A 25,795-nucleotide genomic window follows, 5' to 3' on the forward strand; every position below is an offset into this window, starting at 1 on the left:
ATGGAAGCAGGGGGGGTAATGGAAACGGGGGATGGATAATGGAAGCAGGTGGGGTAATGGAAACGGGGGTGGATAATGGAAGCAGGGGGGTAATGGAAACGGGGGATGGATAATGAAAGCAGGGGGGGTAATGGAAGCGGGGGGATGGATAACGGAAGCGGGGGGATGGATAATGGAAGCAGGGGGATGGATAATGGAAGCAGGGGGATGGATAATGGAAGCAGGGGGATGGATAATGGAAGCAGGGGGATGGATAATGGAAGCGGGGGGATGGATAATGGAGGCGGGGGGATGGATAATGGAAGCGGGGGGATGGATAATGGAAGCGGGGGGATGGATAAGTCGACTACCACACTCCACCACCGGCCACCAGAACTCCCACACGCAAGTACATATAATGTAGTAGATGTGACATGCAGTCCTATGTAACACCACAGATAACACAGTGATAACTCTCTGAGTACAGATAATGTAGTAGATGTCACATGCAGTCTTATGGAACACCACAGATAACAGTGATAACCCTCAGAGTACAGATAATGTAGTAGATGCTACCTGTGTTATCTGTGGTTTTACATAGGGCTGCAGGACACATCTACTACATTATCTGTACTCAGAGGGTTATCACTGTGTTATCTCCGATGTTACATAGGACTGCAGGTAACATCTACTACATTATCTGTACTCAGAGGGTTATCACTGTGTTATCTGTGGTGTTACATAGGACTGCATATCACATATACTACATTATCTGTACTCAGAGAGTTATCACAGTGTTATCTGTAGTGTTACATAGGACTGCAGGTTACATCTACTACATTATCTGTACTCAGAGAGTTTCACTGTGTTATCTGTGGTGATACATAGGACTGCAGGTCACATCTACTACATTATCTGTACACAGAGGGTTATCACTGTGTTATCTCTGATGTTACATAGGATTGCATGTGACATCTACTACATTATCTGTACTCAGAGAGTTATCACTGTTAACTGTGGTGTTACATAGGACTGCAGGCCACATCTACTACATTGCATGTACTTGCGTGTGGGAGTTCTGGTGGCCGGTGGTGGAGTGTGGTGGTCGACTTGGGGGGTGGGGGGGGGGGCGCCAAAATGGAGCTTCACTTGTGTTGGCAGAAATCCTTGCACCGGCCATGGCGGTGAGATCATCGCCTGCTCCAGCAGCCAGGTGAGTCCAAGACTGAGTCCATAGATCTTCGTACCCCCCTTACACCTGCTCAGGAGCCCTCAAGGGTGACGGTAAGGCCTATACCGCCTCGTTCAACTGTCCCGGACGCAGTCCAAGCAACAAGTCACTCAGACTTACAGAGTATTAAACAAGACCTTGAACAATTGACTAAGACTATCAAGGAGCTCGCCACCCGGCCTGCTCCACTCTCCTTTGAGCAATCCTTGTTTAGATGATCCCCTTCTGCTCCTGCCCCATGCAGTTCCAATTACTGTGCGAGTAACAGACCCTTCTGTACTTACTGTAACAAGTCCGGCCACTGGAAAATGCACTACTGGGGTTTAAACGGAATTCCCTCTGGGGTCAAGGGCCGGCCCTCGGGAGAAATGTCAGCAGACCCAACTCCAGAACGACCTAAGTCAGGACTCTCACTTTATGCCGCCTCCTGCCCCTTCTAACGGTTATTGTGGAAGGTGTACCTTTAGAGGCGTTAGTAAATACAGGGTCACAAGTGTCTACCATATCTAAATGTGTTTATCAGCATTGGGATGCTCCTGTACTGTGAGAGCCTGATTGTGTTAATTTCCAAGTAGTTGAAGGTAATGGGCAACCAGTCCCCAGACATGGATACTGAGAGCCAAACATTCAATTGGGTGAACATGTACTTAAAGGGCAGGGAGTGATTGTAACCAATGTGACAGATAAGGGTTCAGATGAATTTATATTGGGGATGAACATTATGAGGAATTGTTTTACTGAAATTTTGTATGCCTTGTATGCCTCTCTTCCCCATGTCCACTTCAGACCGGCAGGCTGTGCAGCACCACTTGAAAGTCCTACAAGCGGAACAGCAGTTTGCCAACAAGCAAGGCGAGATCTACAGAGAACGAGTTCAAGACATCAGGTCGGTGACCTTACAACCCAACACTGAAACTATCATATGGTGCCGTGCATGTCCCGGAGTCAAGAATCGGGATTATCAGGCATTGATGGAACCCCTGAAGTTAGAAGATCATCCTTTAGTTCGAGCTGCGAGGGGCCTCGTCACTGTCTCCGATGGAAGAGTCCCAGTTCGGTTAATAAACCTGTCTGGTTTTGCGACCCTTTTACCCAAATTTACTCCAGTGGCTCAGTTGTACTAGAGTCAAAGGACATTGTGACAGAGTGTCTAGTGGCCCGACAGTGTGCGGCTCAAGTTACCAGTGTATCCAGTACAAATCCCCAATGCCCTGGTGGGCACAGCTCCGGGTTGGGGATGACACTACCCCCACGGGACCAGGTCAATGGTCATCAATGTTGCCAAAAAGTATCATGAAGCTTTCAGCAAACTCCCCACAGACTTCAGGAAAACTTCAATGATCCAGCACCTCACAGGCAGCAGCCCGCTCATCAAGGAGAGACACCGTCCGGTCATGCCAGGCATGCATCAGACTGTCAAGAAGATGCTGTTCAACATGAAAGAGGTGACTACAGGAAACTGAACAATGTCACACATAAGGACGCTTATCCTTAGCCATGAATTGAGGAGTCACTTACTGCCCTCGGGTCTGCTGCTTACTTCTCCACCCTGGATTTGACCAGCGGGTACTGGCAAGTGCCATGGCCACGGAAGACCGGGAGAAGACCACCTTCGTGACACCCATGGGGTTGTTCAAGTTTAAAAGTATGCCGTTTGGGCTATGTAATGCCTTTGCTACGTTCCAACGTCTCATGGAATGGTGCCTGGGCCATCTGAATTTCCAAAGTGTCTTGTTGTACCTGGACGATGTATTCCGAGTCTTACCCAAGAACACCTCAGTCATGTCAGATGTCTCTTGATCCTGATCAAGCATGGGTTGAAGATCAAGCCATCAAAGTGTCACTTGCTCAAACCTCAAGTCCATTACCTGGGCCACATTGTCAGTGCGGAAGGAGTTCAGCCAAATCCTGAAAAAGTGGATGCTGTCAAGAACTGGCCTACCCCGTGCATGGTGAAGGATGTCAGGAGCTTCCTGGGATTTGCCGGCTATTATCGCCGCTTCATCCCACACTGTGCCCAAAGTTCAGAACCCCTCACCGCTCTCCCAGGGGGTATGGTGAAGGAGAATTACAATGGAAGACTACCTATTGAATGGGCTCAAGAGACAGCGTTCCGAGCTCTTAAACGTCTGCTGACAGAACCACCCATCTTTGCATATCCAGACTACAGTCAGCTGTTCTGGCTACATACTGATGCCAGTTTTGAAGGTCTGGGAGCTGTCCTGTCCCAAGTTCAAGATGGACAAGAGAGAGCAATTGCTTGCCTACGCCAGTCGTAAACTGCGAGGAGCAGAGAAGAATTATGACAATTACAGCTCATTCAAATTGGAACTTCTTGCCCTGGAGTGGCCGTGACAGAAAAATTCAAAGATTATTTGGCTACCACGCCATTTACTGTCTACACTGATAATAACCCATTAGCCCACATGAACACTGCCAAGTTGGGTGCCATTGAACAGGGCTTCAAGATTAGCTAATTACAGCTTCACTACCAAGTACAGAAACGGCAAGTCAAACATCAATTCTGTTGTACTGTCTCGGATGACCCCCGGCGAGGAACCACCTGCCACAGACGTGTGAGATGTGGAGATGCCCCAATTTGATCAATGGTTTGTGAACCAGAATGTTGTGACCGCCCTCATGAATCCAGGTCCGAGAAGGTTAAAGAAGACCTGTACGGGGGCCTGGCCTGGACACGCATTGCAGAGGACGGTTAATCTGTGAGCTCCGTCTGTCTCTGGCTTTACAGAGGCACATACTGGCTCACACACTTCTTCCCGGCCGCGGACTCTCAAGATGGTTCTGGTGGTCTGCCAGCTGCTGGTGCCGTGGAGTCCCAGGCTCCTAGCGGCTCACCTGCTTCTCTGGGCGCTCTCTCCCAATGAGGCGCTTCTTCTCCGAGCTCTGCTGGCTTTTCGACTGCGGGTTCTCCGTTACACTACCCTCCGGTCTCGCCTGTGGATTCCCGCTCTTCACCATCCCAGCAGCCCTTCTCGGTTCCAGCAGGGTTACCAGCCGAATCTTCTCCTGCTCTAACAGAAGCCGTCCTGCTAGCAGTAGCGGCAGAGCTTACTTCTACCATCCAAAAGGAGATAAGGTCTGCAGTTTCTAGCATTCCCTCAGAACCCGTACTACCCATATTGAGAACAAAATGGGGGAACTGACTTCTGTTTATAATTCTGTGGTTGATAGCGTTAACTCCATGGAGGAAGAAATTGCTATCCTTAAAGCTAAAATTGCCGATATGGTGAACCGGTCCGTGGAATCTCAGAAGATATTAAATCTGAAGACCTGCAGGACTTCATGACGGACTATTTTGCTGCCTTGCTACCTTTTGCCTCCACGCAAGATCTCCTGCTGGACCAGGTGCATTGTCTCCCTAAGCCAAAATTGGTGTGGGGAGCCGAAATACAAGTGAGGATTTCCCACCAAGATAATTGCGACCTATGGTAGATCTAAACATGTCGCAGTCTCTCCGGAAGATCTATTAGCTCTCTGCCATACCCGACATCTATCCCTCCCCACATCTGCGGAGCCTGATGTCCCCACTCACCCTCCACAGAAGTTGTATACTGACTGGACTGTGGTACAGTATGGGAGACGAAAGTCTGCCTAATGTCTATTCTCTTTAGGGGTATCATTTGTTGCTTACCGAATAGGCACATGTTATGAAATGGTCTTCTTTGTTGCACTGTTCTAATGTTTGGCTTGCATCCTCTTGATACCTGTTCCTGTTTATATTTTTTTGCATATTTGTCTACACACCCCTTAGGTTGTTCACTGGTATGTAATAAGAATGTCGGGCTACCCCGGGCTGATGCTTTGTGTTGCTACCACTGTTTTACTCTACTTCACAAGGTTATACAAATTGCCTCACTAAATGTTAGGGGTCGAAAATCCCCCTACAAGTTTTTGCTGGTCTGGGCAGTGGCCAAATGCTTGGGAGCTGACATTATGTGTCTGCACTTGTCATCAAAACTTACCACATACTTTCTTTGCTCGTGCTTCTCAAAAAAAGAGAGGAGTAGCTTTAAGCCATAAAAAATTCTGTTACGGTCTCTAATATTGTGGTGGAGGCAGACAGCGGTGGCAGATTTCTCATTGTTAACTGTTTCCTCAATGCTATGCTGTATACTATTCTAGTTCTTTATGTCCCTAATAGGAAGCAGCATGCTTTTATTAAACATGTTCTGTCTAGGGTAGCAAGATTCACACATGCTGCTCGCCTTCTCGTGGTGGGCTACTTCAACTCTATTCTGTGGCTCTCTATGGATGCAACCTCGCCACCACACTGTTCAGAACCGACACCTATTTTTACCACAATCTCTCGTAGGGAAATGTTGATATTTGGAGAATCCAACACCCTAGTGAACGATATTTTTCGTTATTTTCACACCCCTATAACATGTATACTAGAATTGATTTTTTTCTAATTAGTAAACCCCTTTTGGATTTTAACTCCAAATCCCAAATTCTATCACCTGGTCAGACCACGCCCGTATTTCTGCCCTGACTACAGAGTGACACTTCCTAGATCTTTATAAATTTTATCTTGCTCTCAGATGCCTTAACCTGTTAAGGACCCAGGGCGTACCTGTAAGTCCTGAGTTCGCTCCTGATCTATAACGTGGGGCCACGGCACGGCCCAGTGTCATAGCATGTCGGACCCGTGGCTAATAGTGCGCGGCATTGATCGCGGTGCCGCACGCTATTAACCCTTTAGATGCGGCGTTCAAAGTTGAACACCGCGTCTAAAATGAAAGTGAAACCATGCCGGTTAGCTCAGGGAGCTGTTCGGGATAGCAGCAGCGAAATCGCGGCATTCCAAACAGCTTACAAGACAGCTGGAGGATCCCTACCTGCCTCCTCGCTGTCCAATCGCTGAATGACTGCTCAGTGCCTGAGATCCAGGCATGAGCAGTCAAGCGGCAGAATCATCGATCACTGGTTTCTTATGAGAAACCACTGATCAATGTAAAAGATCAGTGTGTGCAGTGTTATAGGTTCCTATGGGAGCTATAACACAGCAAAAAAAAGTGAAAAAAAGTTAATAAAGATCATTTAACCCCTCCCCTAATAAAAGTTTGAATCACCCCCCTTTTCCCATAAAAAAAAAACCCAGTGTAAATAAAAATAAAAATGTCCAAATTATAAAAATATATTGTTAACTAAACCGCACGGTCAATGGCGTATGCGCAAAAAAATTCCAAAGTCCAAAATAGTGAATTTTGGTCACTTTTTATATCATGAAAAATGAATAAAAACGATCAATAAGTCCTATCAATGCAAAAATGGTACTGCTAAAAACTTCAGATCACGGTGCAAAAGATGAGCCCTCATACCGCCACATATGCGGAAAAATAAAAAAGCTATAGGGGTCAGAAGATGACAATTTTAAACATATAAATTTTTCCTGCATGTAGTTTTGATTTTTTCCAGAAGTACGACAAAATCAAACCTACCGTATATACTCGAGTATAAGCCGAGTTTTTCAGCACGATTTTTCGTGCTGAAAACACCCCCCTCGGCTTATACTCGAGTGAACTCCCTCACCCGCAGTGGTCTTCAACCTGCGGACTTCCAGAGGTTTCAAAACTACATCTCCCAGCAAGCCCGGGCAGCCATCGGCTGTCCGGGCTTGCTGGGAGTTGTAGTTTTGAAACCTCCGGAGGTCCGCAGGTTGAAGACCACTGCGGCCTTCAACATCATCCAGCCCCCTCTCACCCCCTTTAGTTCTGAGTACTCACCTCCGCTCGGCGCTGGTCCGGTCCTGCAGGGCTGTCCGGAGAGGAGGTGGTCCGGTGGGATAGTGGTTCCGGGCTGCTATCTTCACCGGGGAGGCCTCTTCTAAGCGCTTCGGGCCCGGCCTCAGAATAGTCACGTTGCCGTGACAACGACGCAGAGGTGCGTTCATTGCCAACGTACTTCTGCGTCATTGTCAAGGCAACGCCTCTATTCCGGGCCGGAAGCGCGGAGAAGAGGCGCCCCCGGTGAAGATAGCAGCCCGGACCACCTCCTCACCGGACCACCTCCTCTCCGGACAGCCCTGCAGGACCGGACCAGCGCCGAGCGGAGGTGAGTACTCAGAACTAAAGGGGGGGAGAGGGGGCTGGATGATGTTGAAGGCCGCAGTGGTCTTCAACCTGCGGACCTCCGGAGGTTTCAAAACTACAACTCCCAGCAAGCCCGGACAGCCGATGGCTGCCCGGGCTTGCTGGGAGTTGTAGTTTTGAAACCTCCGGAGGTCCGCAGGTTGAAGACCACTGAGGGCGAATGATGAGAAGAGGATGATGAAGGGGGGGGGGGGCTGTGGGGATGATGAAGGGGGGTGGGGATGATGAAGGGGGGGGGTGTGGGATGATTACAAGGGGATGATGAAGGGGGGATGTGTGGGATGATAAGGGGATGATGAAGGGGGGATGTGCGGGATGATAAGGGGATGATGAAGGGGGGATGTGTGGGATGATGACAAGGGGATGATGAAGGGGGGATGTGTGGGATGATAAGGGGATGATGAAGGGGGGATGTGTGGGATGATGACAAGGGGATGATGAAGGGGGGATGTGTGGGATGATGACAAGGGGATGATGATGAGGATGTTAATGACGGGTCTGGATGATGACAGGGGGGGATGAGGTATTTCCCACCCTAGGCTTATACTCGAGTCAATAACTTTTCCTGGGATTTTGGGTTGAAATTAGGGGTCTCGGCTTATACTCGGGTCGGCTTATACTCGAGTATATACGGTATATAAGTAGGGTATCATTTTAATCGTATGGACCTACAGAATAAAGAGAAGGTGTCATTTTTACCTGAAAAATTTACTGTGTAGAAACGGAAGCCCCCAAAACTTACCAAATGGCTATTTTTTTTTTCAACTTTATCTCACAATGATTTTTTTTTCCGTTTCGCCGTAGATTTTTGGGTAAAATGACTGACGTCATTACAAAGTAGAATTGGTGGAGAAAAATTGAAAGAGTTATGATTTTTTAAAGGTAAGAAGGAAAAAACGAAAATGCAAAAACGAAAAAACCCCGGGTCCTTAAGGGGTTAAGCTAGATTCGTACTGGTATGCCAACAATCCTGGGAAAATTTTAGCGAGATAAGTTAAAGTTAGGGCGGCAAAAAGTCGCATACCTTATCTTTCTCTGCCAGATCGATCCAAAGTTTTTGACCCGCAAGCTATAGCGAATGCTTTTGCGGCATATACTCTTCATCTATGCCTACTTCTATTTCTATCTTCGACTTCTTTTCTTCTGTGTCACTTCCTTCTCTCTCTGGAAGCGATTGCATCCCTTTCTTTACCCTTTCCCGCCTCAGAGGTGTTTGATGCAATCGGAGCGTTGAAAGGAGTTACACTATCTAAGCCTGTGAAACAACCGACTGAACCCCCACATTTTTGCCCAATATCCCTGTTAAATTCGGAGCTTAAACGCTATTCTAAATTATGGGCCACTAGCATTGCTGAATTTCTCCCATCATTGATCCATGTTGATCAAGTCGGATTTGTCAAGGGAACTAGATGATTCCTTAACATCATTGTGGCTGCCAGCTGGGGTCGAGCGCCTTCTCTGCTCCTGTCGTTGCATGCGGAAAAGGCGTTCGACCGGGTACACTGGGGACATTTACATGCAGTCCTCTCTAAATTTGGTTTTCCCCCTCCAGTTATTACAACTTTTATGGTATTTTATTCCTCCCCGTCCGTATGTCTTCCCACTTTTCTATAACGAAAGGGACATGACAGGGATGTCCCTTTTCTCCCCTCCTATTTACCCTTGTCATGGAACCCTTTGCAGAACATCTCAGACGTGATCCTAATATTAAAGGAGTAGTGGTGGGAGGAGAAGAGCATATAATAGGGCTTTTTGTCGACGACATTCTGATTGCATTGACCTTCCCTGTACCATCGTTAGCTAATGTCTTATGCCTTATTAACCTTAAGTGCTGCTAGCTTCTATAAATAAGTTTGGTTTCACTGGATTTTTTGGAAATAATTTGTGTTCAGAAATTACACCCTGTTCTACACCTTTACATAGCAGTGTCTGCAGGCGACTCTGATATAACAATGTAGGGTCCTTACTCAGTTTGACATAGGTAGATGTGTCAGACAATTGTCGCATGGCTTCCTGCGTATAGGTATCCTTGTCCATAACTTCAATATTTCCCCCTTTGTCAGCGGACTTTATTATCTGACTATTATTCTTCAACCATTTCAGTGCCTCGCTTTCATCAGCTGCTAAATTATCCCTCATCACTGGATAAATAAGGCTTTTTATGTCAGAGATGACACTGTTATCGACATGGTCAAGACTAGAGCCCGGTGAAAAAATGTGTCTGTCTCATTAACAACCTCTTTCTCATCATCTTCTGTTAGTAAAGAAAACAATTCACTAACGATGTCACGATCCATCTCAGAATACAATGAATTAGCAATAAATCCTAGAGGGCCTATTTTTGCAGGTGAATCCCCTGAATAAACGGAATCATCCTTGTAAGGTGTCTTGTTCTTAAATATTTTGTGTAAATTGAGATTACGCAGAGATTTTGCCAAATCAACTTCAAAGTTCACTTCATCAAACCCACTAATGGTGCAATAATTTAAACCCTTAATCAATAATGATAAACACAAATCTGGCAGCATAACACTGAAAATATTAACAACTGTAAGAGGCACTGAAGAAGTGGATCCGCTAAACCAGTGTGGATGATGGCCTGGGCCATACCAGGGAGCGGAGTCTAAGGTGCCGCTGGTATTCACCAGAGCCCTGGCGCAAAGCGGGTTGGACTTGCTGCAGCAGGCAGCACCCAGGTCGCTACCTTGGCACGACTCCACACAGGTTGCCGAGGTGACACGCAGCACTGGAAGAATGAAGCAAACTTGGGGTCAGGAAAAGCAGAAGGTCAGGGCATGCGGCACAGAAGTGTAGTCAGGAACAAAGCAAGGAGGTCAGAACACAGTAAGACAATACAGGCTAATGAGCACAAAGATCCGGCAATGGAAAACAATAGAAAGAGTAGTGGAAAAATGGGCCAATACTGGCGCTGGCAATCTGGATGTTGAAAGATTAGGAACACTGTGGTATCCCTTTAAAATGGTTTATTTGGTAGATACACAGGCAACGCGTTTGTGGTCCGTACCGGACCCTTCGTCAGACAAAGTGTATCTAATTAAGGGCTTACTGGCCCTTTAAATCGCAGAGAGCCGGCGCGTGCGTGCCCTAGAGGGCAGGTACACACACGCCAGCGACCTGGGACAGTGGAGGAAGAAGGAGGTGAGTAACGGCAGAGGAGAACGGGGCAGGAGAGCACTTGTGACCAGCGTGTCTGGTCGGAGTGCTAGTTGTAACAACCACATTGTCACCCAGGGGTTGACTGACTTGTTCCGCTGTCCCGGAGTCGTAAGATACAACATCTACAACCTTTTTAGAATACATTAACAAGAATCATATCAACATGCAGTTCACGGCAAACTTTGGTGGGAATAGGGTCCAATTCTTGGATATCGAATTAATGTTAGAACATACATAACACTGTCAGTGTGAAGGGCTACAAAAATTTAAAAAAACTGCTACAAATTCCCTGTTTGAATACACAAGTTACCATCCACCACATGTGACTAGAGCATTACCATATGGCCATTTCCTTCGGCTGAGAAGGAACAATTCAGACTATGCCTCATTCCTAGAAAAATCTTGGGTAAGCTGAGAGCAAGGGGGTACCCTCATTCTATAATACAACAAGCTTTTGATAGAGCAAGAACACAAAAGTGCAGGGATTTAATTTTTGGTGCCCGGAAACGTAATAGGAAAAAACAATTAACCTCTTAAGGACACATCGCATACCCGTACGCCCTGCCCCCGGTGACCCGCATCATACCAGGTCAGTCCCGGCAGCTAATGACAGCCGGGACCCTGGGCTAATAGCGTGCGGCACCGATCGTTGTGCCGCGCGCTATTAACCGTTTAGATGCGGCATTCAAAGTTGATTGCCGCCTCTAAAATTAAAGTAAAAGCTTCCCAGCAGCTCAGTAGGGCTGATCGAGACCATCGCAGTGAAATCGCGATGTCCCGATCAGCTTTAACGCGAGCGGAGGTCCCCTCACCTGCCTCCGTCGTGTCCAATCGGCGATTGATTGCTCCAAGCCTGAAATCCAGGCTTGAGCAATTGACCACCGATTACACTGATCTTTGCCGTCTCAATGCACAGCAATGATCTGTGTATGAGAACGTATGTGCAGTGAAATAACCACCAGGGGGGGCTATAACACTGCAAAAAAAGTGTAAAAAATTTTTTATAAAGATCATTTAACACCTTCCCTAATAAAAATTATAATCACCCCCTTTTCCCATTTAAAAAAAAACTGTGTAATTAAAAATAAACATATGTGGTATTGTTGCATGTGGAAATGTCCGAACTATAAAAATATATAGTTAATTATACCGCACAGTCAATTGCGTACGCGCAAAAAAATTCCAACGTCCAAAATTGCGTTTTTTGGTCTCTTTTTACATCACGAAAAAATGAATAAAAATCGATTAAAAAGTACGGTCAATATAAATATGGTACCAATAAAAACTTCAGATCACGGTGCAAAAAAATAGCACTCATACCCACCCATAAAATAAAAAAGTTATAGGGGTCAGAAAATTACCATTTTAAATGTATACATTTTCCTGCATGTAGTTATGATTTGTTTTAAGAAGTAATACAAAATCACATTTCTATAAGTAGGGTATCATTTTAACCGTATGGACCTACAGAATAAAGATAAGATGACATTTTTACCGAAAAATGCACTGCATAGAAACAAAAGCCCCCAAAAGTTACAAAATAGCATTTTTTCTTCAATTTTGTCGCACAATTAATTTTTTTTCGGCTTCGCCGTGGATAATTTGGTGAGATGACTAATGTCACTACAAAGTAGAATTGATGGCTCAAAAAAATAAGCCATAATATGGAATTTTAGGTGCAAAATGTTAAGCGTTATGATTTTTAGAAGGTGATGAGGAAAAAATGAAAATGCTAAAATGGAAAAACCCTGCGTACAAATATTTTTGTTTGAATTTAACCCAGCCACGAATCTAGTGAAACATGTGATCAATAAAAATTGGCATTTGTTACAAGCAGTCAATTTGCTTGATATCACAAAGCAACGGCCTCTCATTTCATTTAGCAGGACCAGGAAACTGCGTGAGTAGCTGGTAAAAAAAAACGTATCTCTACACCCAATGTGAACTAGTTGCATCGGGAATTGCCTAACGGTATGCCTAAAGGTAATTTCCGTTGTAAGTAGGGATGTCCCAATACCGATACTGGTATCGGTATCGGGGCCGATACTAGCCATTTACATGGTATCGGGGACTCGTTTAATGTCCCCGATACCATGCCCGATACCTGCTGCCGCTCAGCTGCCCCGTTCTCTTGTCCTTCGGTCCGTGTCATGTCGTCCTATGGAGGAGCATGTGACACACACGTCACTCCACCTCCTCCCTTGCGCACAGCGTAACGCTACGGAGGAAGCAGAGTGACGTATATGTCACATGCTCCTCCATAAGACGACATGATACGGACGGAGGACGGGAGAATGGGGCAGTGGAGCGGCAGCATCCGACAGAGGACAGCCACAGGGGAGCTGTCTGTAAGGGGGGGGATGCTACTAATGTCTAAAGGGGGGGCCCTGCTGCTGTCTAAACAGGGGGCCCTGCTGCTGTCTAAAGGGGGGGCTGCTGCTGTCTAAAGGGGGGCTGCTGCTGTCTAAAGGGGGGGCTGCTGCTGTCTAAAGGGGGGGCCTGCTACTGTCTAAGGGGGGGCCTGCTGCTGTCTAAAGGGGGGGGCTGCTGCTGTCTAAGGTGGGGCTGCTGCTGTCTAAAGGGGGGGCCTGTTGCTGTCTAAAGGGGGGGCCCTGCTGCAGTCTAAAGAGGGGGGCCCTGCTGCTGTCTAAAGAGGGGAGGGGGCCCTGCTGCTGTCTAAAGAGGGGGGGCTGCTGCTGTCTAAAGGGGGGGCCTGCTGCTGTCTAAAGGAGGGCCTGCTGCTGTCTAAATTAGGGCCCACTGTCTAAAGGAGGGCTGTTGTCTACAGGGGGGCTGCTACTTATGTCTACAAGGGGGTGGGCCTGCAGTCTACAGGGGGGGGTTGCTGTCTACAGGGGGGGCTGCTACTAATGACTGCCGGGGGGGCTGCTGCTAATGTCTGCAAGGGGATACTACCTACTTGAATTTATATGTAGATGGTGCAGGTGACCCGGTTTCTTGCGCTGCGCACCATGTGTACATTGGTCTCGCCGCCAATGCAAATTCCCTGTTCTGTACAATGGACAAGAGAGAAATCTTGGCTCATACTACAGCAGCCGCCTCATAGTTACATAGTTACATAGTTAGTACAGTTGGAAAAAGACATACGTCCATCAAGTTCAAGCAGGAAATTGAAGGGTAGGGGTGTGGTGGAATATTGGGGGAAAGGATGGGATTTTATATTTCTGCATAAGCATTAATGTTATTTTGGTCCAGGAATGTATCTAACCCTGTTTTAAATTTATTAATCATTCATGCTGTGACTAGTTCCTGAGCTAGACTGTTCCATAAATTCACAGTTCTTATGGTAAAGAAGGCGTGTAGCCCCTTGAGACTAAACCCTTTCTTCTCCAAACGAAGGGAGTGCCCCCTTGTCCATTGTACACAACAAGGAACCTACATATCAGCACGGTAAACAGCGCCAGAAACCGTGTCACCATGCTGTCAGATTCCCTTTAAAATATAAGTACTTGTACTTGGTATCGGCAAGTACTAGAATTAAAGTATCGGTACTCGTACTCGGTCTTAAAAAAATGGTATCGGGACATCCCTAGTTTTAAACATGGCTCCTTTTGTAAACATCTTGAGACTTCCCGCTGGATGCAGTTAGGTCCTGTAAGTCACATGATTAACAATTTCATAACATGTAGATCAGATTTCATTGTATATGCGATCATTTGTATTGGAAAAACTATACGCCCTCTTATTCATAGGGTACGGGAGCACTTTTACTCCATACGTACAGGGAAAAGATCCCTTCGTTTCATTTTGCCCATGAAAGAAAAACATGTGGGGACATAACTGGAGTTCGGTTCCTACGTCTGCAGCAACTCAGACAGCAGTTTGGACAGGCATACAAGATTGTTAAAGACTAAAGACAGATGGATTATCTGGACGGGAGCCATTGGTGGACTAGGTCTGAATGACAGGAATGACCTGTCAGCATTTCTCTGAAATTGTATGATTTTATGATCAAAAGTTTTCTGTATTTTGTATTTATTATATGTCACTTTGGGTTTCTTTGATGTGTTGGTAAACAGATTACCCTATTTTTGTGCACCAAGGGTTAAGGGGTTGTACCGCCCTCCTTCCCATCATACCTTGATAAAGTGTCATAGTGATGTGAAACATGCACGTTGTTGGTCTAGTGCATCCTGAGTGTATACCCCACTCCAAGCAATAAAGCAGCAAGCTTTGTAAGAAGTGTCCTGGGTGCCGTGTCATTCTTCCTTAACAAGATGATTTGAAATAGGCTGAAATTGATGATATTCTTTTTGTCACTCATACAAACAATTTTTCTAAAGTAGCCACTGTGCCTTTCTCAAAGGTTTCTGCTCCCCTGCCAGCAATTACACAGTCTTCCTATGCATGATGCTTAGGGATCAGGGGACAGATTTCAAATTTCTACAAATTTCAAATTTCTACAGATTTCCTACTTGGTGTAGTGCAAGGTGGAAAACTATTTCCATTATAATAATCAAAAATCATAACTGCAGAACTTACAGCACTGATAGGACAATTAGGCAGAATACACAATGGTATAAATGACTCACAAGTGACGTCTGTTGTCTTTCCTATTCTTCTTCATCTCGTTCAGACCACCAGGACTTATGGCCTCATCCTCTGTATGAAGACAATAATTAATATAATCCTGCCAGACACTATACCCTCTAAAAATAACCCTGTCACACACTGTGCTCCTGAATATTACTCTGCCAGACACTGTGCCCTGTGAATATAACCCTTCACACAATGTATTTTCTGAATATAATACTGGCACTCACTGTCAAATGTAAAGTTATGCATCTGGGTACTAATAACATGCATGCATCATATGTCTTAGGGGGGATTAAACTGGCAGAGTCACTGGTAGAGAAGGATCTCGGTGTACTTGTAGATCACAGAATACAGAATAGCATGCAATGTCAGGCTGCTGCTTCCAAGGCTGGCAGGATATTGTCATGTATCAAAAGAGGCATGGACTCGAGGGACATAATACTTTATAAAGCATTGGTACGGCACACCTGGAATATTCTGTTCAGTTTTGGGCACCAGTCCATAAAAGGGACACTGTGGAGCTGGAAAGGGTGCAGAGACCCACGACTAAACTAATATGGGGCATGGAACATCTTAGCTATGAGGAGCGATTAAAGGAGTTACAATTGTTTAGTCTTGAGAAGAGACGTTTAAGGGGGATATGATAAAAGTATATTAATGGCCCATACAAAAAATATAGAGAAAAACTGTTCCAGGTTAAACCCCCCCAAAGGACAAGGGGGCACTCCCTCCGTCTGGAGAAGAAAAGGTTTAGTCTCAAGGGGCAACACGCCTTCTTTACCATGAGAACTGTGAACTTATGGAACAGTCTACCTCAGGAACTTGTCACAGCAGGAAAAATTAACAGCTTTAAAACAGGGTTAGATACATTCCTGGAACAAAATAACATTAATGCTTATGAAGAAATATAAAATCCCATCCCTTCCCCAATATCGCGCCACACCCCTACCCTTCAATTCCCTGCGTGAACTTGATTGACGTATGTCTTTTTTCAACCGTACTAACTATGTAACTATGTACCCCTGAAGTTCCCCTGTGAATATAATACTGCCACTTACAGTACCTGGTAAATATAATTCTTTACAATTTACACGATACCCCTGAAATTCAAGACACACTGTGTCCCATGAAATCCTTTATAATATACTATGCTCCACAAATGAATTAATTATACATGGCCCCCTATTAATCAACTATATACTGTTTCCCAATTAATGAACTATATACTGTGCCCCCATTAATGAAATATACACTTTGCCTGCATTTATGAAATACATAATGTTCCCCATTTATGAACAATATACTGTGTTCCAATTCATTTTCGCTATATACTGTGCCTCCCTTTATTTTTCATATATTATGTGCCTTCCTTTATTATCTACATATAATGTGCCTCCCTTAATTCTGTCTATATGCTGTGCATCCCTTTATTATCTCTATATACTGTGGCTCCCTTTATTTTCTCTATATATTGTGCCTCCCATTATGTTCTATAAACAGTATAATGTGTATCTGTTTATTTTCTATATATGCTGTGCCTCACTTTATTTTCTATGTATACTGTGCCTACACTTATTATTTCTATACAGTGGTCCCTCAACATACGATGGTAATTCGTTCCAAATGAACCATCACTAGTTGAAACCATTGTATGTTGAGGGATCCGTGCAATGTAAAGTATAGAAAGTTATACTCACCTGTCCCCGCCGCTCAGGACCATCACCGCTGCCCTGGATGTCATCCTCCATCTCTGTCGCCGCGTCCCCGGGGTGTCCCCGCCGCTTCGGACAGTCTCTACTGCTGGGGATCGTTGCTCTTCATCGCCGTCATCACGTCGCTGCGCACGCCACTATTATTGGATGATGGGCCGACGTGCACGGTGATGTGATGACGACGAAGGAGAGCGATGGCGATGCAGCAGAGCCCGAAGAGGACAATCCGGAGCGCCAGGAACAGATGAGTGACCATCACCGGACCACACAGGGCACCATAAACGACTATCCGGCGGCCGCTGAAGCAGTCTGCGCTGCTGGATAGCCGTTTATGTGATGGCCCCTACATGCAAAAGCATCGTATGTTGATGCTGCCTTCAACATGTGATGGCCTCTGAGAGGCCATCGTATGTTGAAATTATCATATGTCGGGGCCCTCACAGGTCGGGGGATCACTGTATACTATGCTTCAATTTTTTTTTATACGTACTGTGCCTCCATTCATTCATTAATTAAATACTTTGTCCCTATTGTACATATTATACTTACCTGTACCCTGTTGCTCCCATGCTGTCCTCACAAGCTAATAATTTTGCCTCAGCAAGTCAGGCCTGGCACCCGGACACAGGCAGTGTCATTACCCAATCACACTACCTATGTCCTTCAGAAAGTGCCAAGCAGTGGTTCCAGAGCCTAGGGTTCAAGTCCACTAACTGCTGGCCACTGGAAACGCTTATTGCTTAATATAGACAGGGGGGACACCATTGTGGGATGACTACTTCCCGCTAGGTGATGTCACCCCACTTGGGGATGTCACCTGGTGTGGTCTGCACCCCCTGGCAGTGCCAGAGGATGCCATTAAACAAAACAAAAAATCAATGTTATTTACTTATTGGTGGTGGTGATTTTAATGTTCTTTCAGTGTGTACCAATGATATCCACATAGTTAAGGTCCACATATCCACATTCTTTTCCATCAGCATATGAAGTTATTATTGCCTTAAATCAGGGCTCTCTGCTCCCTGACAGCATTTGATTATTGTTTCTCTCTGGATACAGGAAAAGAGGACATTTAGAACTCTATGTTAAAAAGCAGCGCTACAATCCCTATAAAATACTAAAAAACTATTTAGATAAATAAAAAAAATAAAAAAATTTAAAGCGTACCTATCATCTCCCCCAAATAAAAAATAAAAAACTGTTATGTGTTGCTCAGTACCTCACCCTGATCATGTACATCTAAGTTGTATGTGTTTAGCCCCTATATTTCAAATAAAAACAGCTTACATCAATTGCAGTCTGGATTCTCATCTTCTCTTAGGCAGGGGAGTGTCCTTCTTCTGCCCTCACTCTACATGCTTAAATTCCGCCCTCACTGTGTATCACTGAGTCTCAGGAGCAAGCCTGGCAGTCAGCCAATCACTGCAGGCTGCTCTGTAACCCTTTCCTCTCTGGATCTCCTCATCTTCTGATCCTCCTACATATTGCACGGCTGGCTAGGATTTATAGTTCCCTACAGACAATATCTTATGCAATATGAAAGAGGAGAAGAGGATCAACTGGAAGGACAGGATATGAGGACAAAAGCTTCCTCCTTTGCTACTTTGCCTCCCCCACAAGGATAAGGTAGGAAAAACTGTGCAACGCTGGATACTTAGCTAGTATATATATAAAACTTAATGGGGGAGATTTATCATTGCTTTTAGAGCATTTTTTTTGTCTATTTTTTGGTGCAGTTCAGGCGCAAGCATCATATTTAGAGACTTTTATGCGAATTTTGATATAGACAGTTTCCCTTTTTTTGCCTACCCGTAGAACTTTTTCTTTTTGACCATGCAGTGGTCATGTATTTATAATTTGTGACTTTTGTCAAAAGTCTCTATTTTGTGCACAAAGGTACCTTTTTAGACGCAAAGCCACCTACCAGTAGGCATGAGAATCACTTCTACCTTCCACAATTCAACCTTTAACCTCTTGTGGACAACAGCGTCCCACTCCCCTTCTATGAAACACGCTCAGGAGCTGAGCGCAGGTCACAGCTGGGTAGTCCTGGTGGCTATCTGCCACTGGTCCTGTCTAATGCCAGACATCACCGATCATGGTGATGCCTGGCTTTAACCCCTTAGACAACGCAATAAAATTTGATTGTAGCGTCTAAAATGAAATTAAAAATGTCACGGCAGCTCTGTGAAAGTAAGTAAAAACACCTAACCTGCCAAATTCAGGACCCGGGAAATTGTCTACTTCCCTCCCTCACAAATGTCTAGAAAAAGTGTATGTGGTAGAGCTTTTCCCACCACAGCAGAGCTGCGCAAAATTAATCATCCTGCTGCACCATCTTGATAAATAAGATGCACTCTAGTCAAACCCACCACTCAAATAAACGTAGGAAAATAGCTCTACCGTAGATATTCTTTGATCTGAGCCAATGTGTGTAGGTGTGTGTGTATGTTACAGCATCATGTCCAAACGGCTAAAGATATTAACATGAAACTTGGCACACATGTTACTTATATGTCAACAACAAACATTGGATAGGTAATTTAACCCTTACTCACCCCCATTGGCCAGGGTCGGGGTTTTTGTTTAAAGTCCCATACAAGTCTATGGGAAATATATGTTACTGCATAACCTCCAAACGGCTGGAGATATTTCGATAATACTTGTTACTAATATGTCCACTTAAAATATAGGATAGTAAATTTAACCCTTAACTACACCCATTTTTGAGGGTCGGGGTTTTTGTTTACAGTCCCATGTAAATCTATGGGAAATGTATGTTCCCACATAACTTCTGTTCGGCTGGAGATTTTAATAGCACCTGGTACACATATTACTTATATGTCAAATAAAAATATATAATAGTTAAATTAACCCTTACCTACACCATCATATAAAAGATAGGTTTTTGTTTCAAGTCCCATGCAAGTATATTGGACTTCCAGTACCTTACTCCACAAGTTCCGCTCTTCATCTCCTGGTGAATGTTGCAGTCCGGCTTGCAAGCCACACCCCATCCCATATATATATTATCCTCTGATCCTCTTACATATTGCATGACTGGCTGGAATTTGTAGTCCCCAACACACAATATCTTATGCAATATGAAAGAGGAGAAGAGGATAATATGTATAATCCTCTGCTCCTCTTACATATTGCATAAGATACTACAAATCCCAGCCAGTCATGCAGTGACTCTGACTGGGATAGTGACTATATATATATATATATATATATATATATATATATATATATATTATCCTCTGATCCTCATATATTATCCTCTGATCCTCTTAGTCCCCAACACACCCCAAATCCCAGCCAGTCATGCAGTGACTCTGACTGGGATAGTGACTATATATATATATATATATATATATATATATATTATCCTCTGATCCTCATATATTATCCTCTGATCCTCTTAGTCCCCAACACACCATATCTTATGCAATATGAAAGAGGAGCAGAGGATAATATGTATAAACCTCTGCTCCTCTTACATAGCGCATAATGGGACTACAAATCACAGCCAGTCCTGTACTCTGATTGGGATAGAGCTATAGGCCCAGGCAGTACCTGTGACGGACAAGCAGCCACAGCACGGTGGCCGGCACAGGAACACATGCCTCCCTCTGTTTCTCCTTGTACTGAGTAGTGTTGCTCGCGAATATTCGCAATGCGAATTTTATTCGCGAATATCGCATATTCGCGAATTTGCGAATATTCACGAATATAGCACTATATATTCGTAATTACGAATATTCTTTTTTTTTTTCACAGTACACATCACAGTGATCATCCCTCTCTGCTTCCAGCTTGTGTGGTGTAAAGAAGGCTCTAATACTACTGTGTGAGACTGGCGTGCGAATTTTCGCATATGCGAAAATTGTCATATGCTAATTATTGCATATGCAAATTTTCGCTTATGCTAATTTTGGTATGTGCAAAATTTCGCATATGTTAATTTTCGCATACGCGAATTTTCGCTTATGCGGAAATAAAAAGTGAATATTACGAATATGCGAATTTAGCGAATATATGACAAATATTCGTCCATATATTCGCGAATATTCGCGAATTCGAATATGGCCTATGCCGCTCAACACTAGTACTGAGTGACAGGCCGGGAGCGCGCGCAGAGCCTTCTAAAGCCCGCCCTCACTTCCTGTATTCCGACGGGCCAGGATTGTTGCCACTGTCGGTTTTCATATAGCGATGGCCAGAGATCAGCGTAGGCCTCTTTTGTGAGGACCCCTAGTTGCCACTTTTATACAAGAAATTTCTAAGTTAAATTAATGAAAAGAATAATTGAATGTATTTAGAAATATACTTATTTTATAGCGATCTATTGAATTGAACAAAACATTTTTTGTGATAGTGGCCATTTAAGGGTAGGGTAACACATGTCATATTATTTTTTTTGGCTGCTATGGGCAACCTCTCCTCACCACAGATTTAACATAAATCTCCCCAAATATGTACATTTTCCTGCCTGAGGTCACCACTAATAACCCTTAAATGGGTACTCGAGTGGAAAACTATATACTTTTTTTTGTTTCTTTGCTTGTTTTTTCAAATCAACTGGGCCAGAAAGTTAGATTTGTAAATTACTTCTATTAAAAAATCTTAATCCTTCCAGTATTTATCAGATGCTGTAAGCTCCTCAGGAAGTTGAGTGGTTCTTTTCAGTCTGACCAAAGTGTTCTCTGCCGACACCTCTGTCCATTTTAGGAACTGTCCAGAGCAGGAGAGTGTTGCTATTGGGATTTGCTCCTACTCTGGACAGTTCCTGACATGGACAGAGGTGTCAGCAAAGAGCACTGTGGTCAGACAGAGAAGAAATTCAAAAATAGTATACAGCTGCTGGTAAATACTAGAAGAATTAAGATTTTTAAATAATAAGTAATTTACAAATCTGTTTAGCTTTCTGGCACCAGTTCAGTTAAAAAAAAAAAAAAATGTTTTCCACCAGAGTACCCCTTTAAGGATTTGGGGGGGGGGGGGGGGGGGGGTGGACCTAGCAAGTGTTAATGAAAAGAATAATTGAATGTATTTAGAAATTTAAACCAGTCTAAAACACATTTTTATTTAAAACATATATATATATATTTAAAAATATATATATTTTTGGACTTTTTTTTAACTGTGGATTAAATACAATTTATAAGTAAAAGATATTTGCATAGTTCATATTTTGGCTGATTAATGGTAAATATATTTTAAGGGTGTATTCGCTTGTAAAGTATTCTGTGCATATTTGATGTGTACAATTTGAAGTTGCTGATTTTATGCTGCTGATTTCAATGTAAACTAATTAACTGAACACAGCATCAAATCTGAGGCTTTAAATCCTATGCAAAATATATGCGCAGGATACTGTACGTGTGAATACACACTCTAAATGTTTGACTTAACAGTAATCCAACTAAACTTTCATTCTTGTTCCTCAGAATTACAACCACTGCTGCCTGCATGATGGATCTGCGCAGATACCCTCTGGACCAGCAGAATTGTACCTTAGAGATAGAGAGCTGTAAGTTATTTTGCCTAATTGATCTACATTTTTAATATTAATGACATTTTAAGTATATGATAAGTAGTGAAAATAACATTTATGAAGTATGATCATAAAAAGTTATTTTTTTACTTTTTATTTTATATTATTATCACATATTGAATCCCTTCCAAAATTTACTGATAGGTTAATTTGGAAATAAAAAAATAGAAAGTGACGGTGCTCGAAGTTAAGTGGATACTGGGTCTCAATAATTGTAAATAAATGTATTTAAAAAATGTTATTTATAAAAAAATAACAATAAACATAGCTGTTAAAAATATATCGATGTCATATATGTATATATAGCTGTCTGGAAAAACCGCAGGGCCCTTGTGGCTTACTTCAAGCTATGTGATGACGTATAAGCAAGTATTAAAATACAATGAAGCATAAAAAATAGTAAAATAAAATATACTGAGGACTGCTGCTGAATTAAAATGCAATTCTTATAACACTATATAGTATTAAAGCAATAATCTCTAATTAGAGCAAAAAAATTTTCTAATGTCCATTCATCTGGCAAAAAATTTTCAAATGTCCATTAATCCGGCAAAATGACCTGCAGATGTTTTTAATCCGGCAAAAACATTTTTTTTTTTAACAGTAAATCAAATCAAGGGGCTCTCCTAAAAATACAGACTACTATGTGATAACTATTAGTTTTTTTCATGCTTGCAATTTAATGTGTGAATAAAGTATATAAATCAACATGTAAAACTTTCTGATATGTCAGATCGTAATGTGGGTGTATATCTATCTACAGCAAACTGTCTGATTGTATGTGGATGTTATAATGTGGTAGAGGAAGTGAAATATATCTTGTAAATAGAATATATGTAGTACATGTGTAAGTGAGAATAGTGTATTTGTGAAGGTAAATTATATATGTGCATACAAATAAAAAGCATAATAATAATAATAATAATAATAATAATAATAAAGCAATGAAAATAAAAAAATAAAAAAAATAAAAATAAATATAAAAATTAAAAATAAATTATAAAGAATATAAATACAAATAAAAATAGAAATAAAAATAAGAAAAATAAGAATACAAAAAATAAGAAAAACAGCGAATTTGTGGGTATAAATGCTTTGATCGAAGAAATAAAAGGTAAGGGACCATCTAAGCATCCGTCAGAGTGACGGTTTTCTGGTGTTTTTCTGGTGTTTTTGCCTTTGAGTGATAATTGCTTGTCTTTGGCCCCTTTGGTGTTTTTTTGGCCCCTTTGGTGTATTTGTTGGTTACCAAAAAAAAAAAGGATTCAGTAGTGATGGAAAAAAAAATGTATTTAACGAAAAAAATTTTTATAACAAAATTGTAAATTAGTTTTTAAACAGGGATCAATTTATGTGGGCCGGCAGGGGACTAAAAATGTAGCCGACAATAATAAAAATGTAGAAAGGGTTCATTTAAATGTAAAAATAATATATCTTTTATAATTAATTTTGTTAAAATTTTTAGTAGTAATGTATTTTAATAATGTGTTTAATAAAATGTGAATGTATGTTTTTAACTTTATTTTTTAGGTAGTGCCACTACTTCCAGCATGGGACACACTATTCCATTAAGGGGATAGTAGTTCCTGTACTATAGACATATCGCCCCAGGTGTCAGGAGTGACACCCGATGCGATCGTCCTAGCTGTTGCAGAGATGCAGAGCGGCTCTATACAGCACTCCGCATCTCTGCTCTGTACTCCGGCCGGAATTTCCACTGGAATTTCCCCCCAGTGGTGATTGGCCACATGGTGGCAGCCAATCCTCTCTCTCAGTGGGAAATATGAATGAGTGATTGGCAGACCGGAGTACAGAGCAGAGATGTGGAGTGCAGGAAAAAGCTGCTCCACATCTCAGGGAGGAAGGACGACCGCAGCAGGTGTCAGGAGTGACACCCGCTGTGATCTGTCTTTACCTGGAGGTACTACTGCTCACAACATGGAGCACATTCAGCAGAGAGTGCTCCATGTTGGGAGCAGTATTACCTGCAGTTAAAGAGCAACTGTCACATATTTTAACAGCATACCTTTTGTTGCTTTCTAGCAGCTTTAATCTGGCTAAAAAATGCTTTTTATGAAAGTCAGCAACAGTTGCATATCCACTGTATGTCAGTGCTGGGACCGCTGTGTGATTGACACACAGGTCCCAGCGCATATGCCCCTTATTCTTATATGTGGATGGCGAGCTTTCTGCTGTAAACAGTGCCCGTTCTCCTGTGCATAGCGGTAATGCGATGCGGGCAGCCAGATCTTACAGCAAGCGCTCTCTCCCCATGGGCGGCGTAATGCAGTAGTGGAATGAGTTGGCCGTGCGCATCACATCACTGCTGTGCACTCTAGGAAGACAGGAGAATGGGCAACTGGCTCATTCCACTACTGTATTACGCCGCGCATATGGCCTTACGGACCGAGCGCTCGCAGAGAGAGAGAGCGCTTGTTGTGGCAACCAACATCGCATCACTGCTGGGCACAGGAGAATGGGTACTGTTTATGCACCACCCGCATATTAGAAGAATAAGGGGCCTATGCACTGGGACCTGTGTGTCAATCACACAGCAGTCCCAGCGCTGACATGGGGATTTCCAACTGCTACTGACTTTAACAAAAAGCATTTTTTTAACCTGATTAAAGCTGCTAGAAATCAGCAAAAAGGTATGCTTGAACTGTAATTTCTAACAACTTTGTCCTCCTAGCGCTAGTTTATGGGGATTAAAATACATGACAGTTGCACTTTAAGAAAAGATCGCCCCGGGTTTCACTTCTGACACCTGTTGCGATCCTCCTGTATAATGTATAGATGGGGCGGCCGCCCGGCCGCTCTTCTATGGTCCCCTGCACTGACTTATATATACACATATTCATATTTCCCACAGAGAGTTGTGATTGGCTGGAACCATCCGGCGAATCACAGCTCTCTGTGAGAAATATGAATAGTATATATACGGTAGTGCAGGGGACCATAGAAGAGCGGCCGGCCGCATCTATATATTAAACAGGAGGATCGCAATAGGTGTCAGAAGTGACACCCGGGGCAATCTGTCATTAAGTACATGTACTACTACTCCCACCATGGAACAGTGTGCTCCATGCTGGGAGTAGTAGTACTACCTAAAAAAAATTGGAAAAAAAGTTAAAAACACACACACTTTATTCAACACATTATTAAAATACATTATTGATAAAAAGTTTAACTAAATTAATATCAAATATATAATTTTTACATTTAAATGGCCCCTTTCTAAATTTTTGTTATTGTCAGCTATATGTGTCAGCTATATTTTTAGTTCCCTGCCCGCCCACATAAATTGATCCCTGTTTAAAAATGTATTAAAATTTTGTTATAAAAAAGATAAATCTCCATCACTACTGTCTTTTTTTATTATTATTTTTCTTATTGTACCCTATGAAATTTTTATAAAAAAAAGGTGTCTCCATCACTTTTTTGGATCGCTAAAATCTGCCTGCAA

At 43.1% G+C, this 25,795-nt stretch overlaps 1 protein-coding gene across 1 annotated transcript in view; it reads left to right on the forward strand.

The window, feature by feature from the left end:
* The window catches only part of LOC130291597 (gamma-aminobutyric acid receptor subunit beta-4-like), a 520,736-nt gene that overhangs the window by 400,700 nt on the left and 94,241 nt on the right, over positions 1-25,795 (forward strand). The window contains exon 5 of the mRNA XM_056540553.1: positions 22,223-22,305. Coding sequence (XP_056396528.1) covers positions 22,223-22,305 — 83 coding nt within the window. The remainder of the gene's footprint in view (positions 1-22,222; positions 22,306-25,795) is intronic.

Source organism: Hyla sarda, chromosome 9 (genome assembly GCF_029499605.1).
Source record: "Hyla sarda isolate aHylSar1 chromosome 9, aHylSar1.hap1, whole genome shotgun sequence".
NCBI lineage: Eukaryota > Metazoa > Chordata > Amphibia > Anura > Hylidae > Hyla > Hyla sarda.